Raw genomic sequence first — 5,251 nt, 5'->3', positions numbered from 1 at the left:
GGCACATTTTTTTCAAGGGAGTTCTTCCTACTATCTCACCTCAATCCATGTTCTCTTGGAGGAGACAGGACACAAAGCCCTATCCCCTCCTTTAATTCTGAAACCTCTTCCACAGATAGGGAAACTGAGACCCTGACTCAAATGAGGCAGAGTGTGAGTCTGAACCTCAGGACTCACTTTGTCACCTTGTCTTCCTGGCTGGCACCCACTCACTGCCCAACTCAGGCAGCTCTCCTGGGGAACTTCCCCACTGCAGTCCCTGCAGCCATCCTCTGGCTTTCCCCCTGGCCAAGGGCTACTGACCTAACATTCCAGGTCTGCCCACCCTGGGCACACTAGGTGCATCCTTGTTAAATACTTCTTCCTTACTCCATGGTGCCCAGAAGCCCTTAGGTCCCTCCTGCCAAACACCTCAGAGCTCTTAGTCACAGTCCTCTCTGTCCTCTTGCCCATTCTCAGAGCTCTCAGCTATAGGCTGAGACTGGGCAAGCTCTATGTGACCTTAGACAAGCACCCCTCTGCTCATGGCCTCAATTTTCCTGTCTGTGAAATGAAGGAATTGGGTGAACAGTTCCTGGCCATATTATATTCTGCAGAATCTTGATCTTATATTATCAGCATTTATGAGCTCAACATTTGCTAGAATTCCTCCCAGCCCCATGGAAACAGTCCATCCTAACAGTATGATTCTAACATTCAGGGTAAGTCCAGGATTTAGAAAGTGATCCTGGTATCACACCTCTCTGTGTCTCCTCTACTCTGCCCCACCTGTGAGGACAGGCAAGCAGGTGTCCCCTTTATGTCTGGTAGGTGGAGGGTGGGTAGCAGGGCTATGGAGGGACCTCCTTTCCCTTCATTGACCATCCTCTCTTTCTGATGTCCCCTGTCTCCAAAAGTCAGGAGAAAGTGTCCTTTGCCAGGGAGGGCAGAAGAAGGTCTACACTTGCCCCAGAGTGGCCCTATCCCTGCCTCCGGAGATACAGTTCTGTCTCTGTCCCATGTCCTTCTTGGTTCAGAGATGTGAAACTCTGCCTCCACCTCCCTTCCCAAACTCAGCTCTTCAAAGTTGCATTTTCGGCATCCTCCTTGGTTCTAAGTGTCCCACTGTGTGCCCCCTTCCCCCAACCACCACACTGCCTCCAGCACTAACAACTTAGACATCCCAGATGTCACAGTTTTAGTCTTCATAGACAAACCCCCTCATTTTGCATTGGCTCAGAGAGGAAAAGCAACTTGCCCAAGGTCACACAGCAAAGCTGGAGTACTGCTGGGTCCTCTGACATCCAGTCCAAGGCTCTCCTGGGGGCTTCTGGAGATGGCTAACTTCACCTCTTTCTGGGCATCCTATCACTGCCCCTCAGCTTCCAGGATGCCCTTTCACTAGTCCCTGCTTGGTGGGCAGAGGAGAGTACCAGCCCCTCAGACAGGGGCACCAAGGTGGCTGCAGTGTGAGGAGGTGCAGGACCAGGGATTGGGAAGAAGGGAGAGCTGGGATTTAAGGGTCTTACCTTGGAGGATGCCCCAGTTTGGAAAGCCCCATGAGGCTTAGGCAGGGGTCCCAGGCCAGCCCGGGTCCCTGGCCTCCTGCTGGCACTGCTTCTCTGGCCCTCCATGTCTGCAGCCCCCCAGCAGTCCTGGCTCCCTCGGGCTCTGGCTCTAGCTCCTCCGCTCGCTCCCGGGAACTAGTGATGTCATCAGCCATTTCAACCTGCTGAGAATTTAAAGGCACAGGAGCCCAGTTCCCAGCCTGGAGGTGGCCCGGCAAGGTGGCTACCCGCCTGGGATTCCTTCAAAGTGGCTGCTGAGGCTGGACTGGCCATGAGTAGGGGTAGAGTAGAGTGAGTATGCCCATCAGTCTGGCTCAGGTTCCAACTGGCAGCATAGAGGAGGCTGTCTGCCTTCCCCTACCTTCCTTGCCAGTAGGCCTGGCCAACCCTGGCTCAAGGGAGGGGCACTGTCACACCTGCAGGTAAGGTAAGAACAGGTGGTTCTGAGGTCAGAACTCTTTCCAGTGCATCAGAAGCAACTGAGTTTCTGCTCTGATCCTGTGACCTTCCTGACTCCCTGCCAGCCAGAGCTTGCCTTGGCCCCCACCCTTGCCCCATTTTCAGGCCTTGTTGACTGCCCTCCCCATCTTACCCCCCCATCCTTCCCATCCCAGAAGCAGACACTCAGGCTCCAGCCACTGCATTCTTTTCCCATCTTAACCTCAGCACTAGCCCCTGGTTGTCTGCAGACTTCTCCCTGCAGTCAGATGTTCCCACAGCCAGGCTTGTCCCAGCCCAGCTTCTCTCACTTTCCTCTCTCCAGTACTGGCTGAGTGTGATTTGGGAAGAAGACTTGCTCAAGGTCACTTAGTGAACTCGGGAGGTCTCCTGAATTTCAATGAGGAAACTCAGTGACTCAAGATTAGCATAAGCAGGGCGGTGCCCCGGTGGGTAGGGCACCAGCCAGGTACACCGAAACTGGCAGGTTCAAACCCAGCCTGGGCCAGCTAAAACAACAATGACAACTGCAACAAGAAAAATATCCAGGTGTTGTGGCAGGCGTCTGTATTCCCAGCTATTTGGTAGGCTGAGGCAAGAGAATCACTCAAGCCCAAGAGTTTGGGGTTGCTATGAAGGGTGACGACAGCACTTCACCCAGGGTGACAGCTTGAGTCTCTGTCTCAAAAAAAAAAGATTAGTGCAAGCAGTTGAGGTAACTAGGGGACTGGAACTCAGGTGGAGACGGGCCCAGCAATGGGGGAACCTACTGACAAGAAGGCAAAAAAATAAGCCTAGGCACTCCTACAGCAAGGACAAGTCCAGGGTCTGGTCCCCAACAGGCCTAGGGAAGTGTTTGTTGAACAAGTAAATAAACTGGAAGGGTGAAGGAGTGATGAGGGTCAGATGTGGCCAGGGATGGCTGTGAGCCCTCTGTGTCTGCCTACTACTCTCCATGCCCACTCCTATTTGCTAAGCAGTTCCTGAAATCCCCAAATCCCAATTCCTCCAGAACTGCTGGATTGCTTAGAGAGGAGTCATCCTACACAGTTCAGGCAGAAAATGTCCAGAGTTCTGTGGCCAGAGCTCTTTGCTGGTCAATAGGCCCCTCTGTATTCCCATAAACCTAACTCACATGAAGGTAGATGCCTCATTCTCCTCTCCTGGATGTACCTCCCACCTCTGCTTGGCTGTCTCTGGGTCTAGGTTGTATTTTCCAGCCAGCATTTTTGTGAGATTTGCAGGAGCAGAGACTCAGGCCATCTTAGGGTACTGGGGTAGAAAGGTCTTTGGATAGTGATGGTGGAGATGATGACAGGGGTGATGGGGGAGGTGGTTGTGGTGGTGGACATAATTATGGCACGGACATAACTATGGCTATAGATGTGGGGGACTGAGAGTAATGGTGGTAAAGGTGATGGAGATGATAGTAATGGCAAAGGTGAAGGTGATGATGGTACAGATCATAGTGATAGTGGAGGTGATGGTGGTAGAAATGGTCATAGCAGAGGTATAGGTTATGGTAATGGTGTAGGTAGTAGAATGAAGGGACAATGATAATGGTGATGAGGGTGGTAATATAAATGCAGGAGAAATGGGAGCAAAAGAGATAGTAGGGTGTTGTGCTAATGGACGAGGTGATGGTGGAGTTGGAGGTGAAGGCAGGGTGGTGCTGAGGGAGAGTGTGAGAGTGAATGTGGTCCTCATACTCACTTCATGCTGGTGAATGAGGTCACCAGTGAGGGAAGAAAAATTTGAACTCACCCTGCCCAGCCCTCTGACTCCTAATTTAAAAATAAGAAAACTGAGGCCCCCCAAGAGTATCCAGCTTCCAATGTAGTCCTGGAGGGGATAGGGAAAGATCCAGGCCCCTGGGACCAGTCCTAGGGCTCAACCTTCTAGGGCTGGGACAGAGATATCAATGCCCTTTGGAAGTCAGGCAAATGTCATGCAAAAGAGTATGCAGAAGGCTTCTCTGCCAAAGAAGGGCAACCCAGGACTTTCCATCATCCTCCTTCCTGAGCTCAGACCCTGCAGGTGATCTTGTTTCCTGCCCTGCCACTGACTTATTGGGGAGCTCCTTCAGATTCCTGATCTGAGTAAGGGAGATAAAAGCAGTAGATACCTCCTGTTTGCTGTGAAGATGAAACAAGATCATATACATAAAGAGTTTAACATAGAGTCTGGCACAGCAAACTCTTAATAAAAATGGCTGCTCTGTAATCATCATCATCATCATCACCATCTGTTTCAGCCTGCCCATTCGATGGATGCTGAAACTGAGGCTGAGAGTGGTTGTTTTCCTGGGAGGAAAAGGAAGGGACTCTGGGACTCAGGCCTGACCTTGCCAGGGGAAGGGGATGGGAAGGGGGGTGAACCCCTGCTGAGAAGGGAGCGGATAGGAGCTATATTTGAACTCTTGGTGTGATGACTAAGGAGGCTGATAACAGGCTCTGGGGCTCAGGGCGGCAGGCAGGCCGGGGGCAGCTGCCACGGAGAACCGCTCCCCTGGAGACAGCTGTCTCCTGTCTCCAAAGGCCCTTTCTGGCTTCCCTTCCCTCACTTCGGGGGGAGGGAGCAGTGTACTGAGGCAGAGGGTACAACTTATCCAGCCCCCTCCTGGAAACTCTCTGTGCTATCCTACTGGGGACGGGGGAGGGAGGGAGGATGTTGTTGGTTGATGGAGTATCCTAGTCACTACAATAGTAACCCCATGAGGTTGGCAATAAAGCCCCATTGGACAGAAGAAGAAACTGTAGTCCAGGATTACTTCAGAACACAGGGCTCCCAGAGAGGTGTTCATAATTCTCCCCTACAGAGGAGAGTCCAGACTGCCAAACTGAAGAGGAGAAATGCTGTGGGGAGCAGAGCAAATTACAGGTGCAAAGTATATGTGGAAAAGATGCAAAATATGGACTTATGCCCCTGCCTCTTGGCTCAGTGCAAAGATGCCTTGAGCTGGGAAAGAACAGAAATCTTTCTCCTTTCTCTTTCCTCCACCTCTTTCTTTCTCTATCTTCCAGGGGCACCTGAGAATGACAATGGCACAGAAAGTTCTGTCCTCTTTCCTTCTCTGTTCACCTTGACCCAGGCCCACCATGAGGGAGGTCATGCTGTGTCCACCATCTGGAACATGTCTAGGAAGGTGTAGAAGGTGGGTATTGTGGGAGAATGGAAGAGGTAAGAATGACACCAGGGAGGGCTTCCCTGAGGAGGAAGTTTACAGAGCACAAAGCAGTATGTTTTCTTTCTTTCTTTCTTTCTTT

At 51.7% G+C, this 5,251-nt stretch overlaps 1 protein-coding gene across 2 annotated transcripts in view; it reads right to left on the bottom strand.

The window, feature by feature from the left end:
* INPP5J (inositol polyphosphate-5-phosphatase J) overlaps nt 1-1,711 on the bottom strand; it is a 10,828-nt gene extending 9,117 nt beyond the window's left edge. For both annotated transcript variants that reach the window (XM_003803336.2, XM_012813729.1), the window contains exon 1: nt 1,509-1,711. In XM_003803336.2, coding sequence (XP_003803384.1) covers nt 1,509-1,613 — 105 coding nt within the window. In that variant the 5' untranslated portion in view covers nt 1,614-1,711. The remainder of the gene's footprint in view (nt 1-1,508) is intronic.
* Nucleotides 1,712-5,251: the final 3,540 nt, after the last annotated feature.

The sequence above is a fragment of the Otolemur garnettii genome, unplaced genomic scaffold (genome assembly GCF_000181295.1).
Source record: "Otolemur garnettii isolate 467f Iridium unplaced genomic scaffold, OtoGar3 scaffold00294, whole genome shotgun sequence".
NCBI classification, from domain to species: domain Eukaryota; kingdom Metazoa; phylum Chordata; class Mammalia; order Primates; family Galagidae; genus Otolemur; species Otolemur garnettii.
Note: the sequence above shows the minus strand (reverse complement) of the source record. Positions and strands in the feature narration are given on the sequence as shown.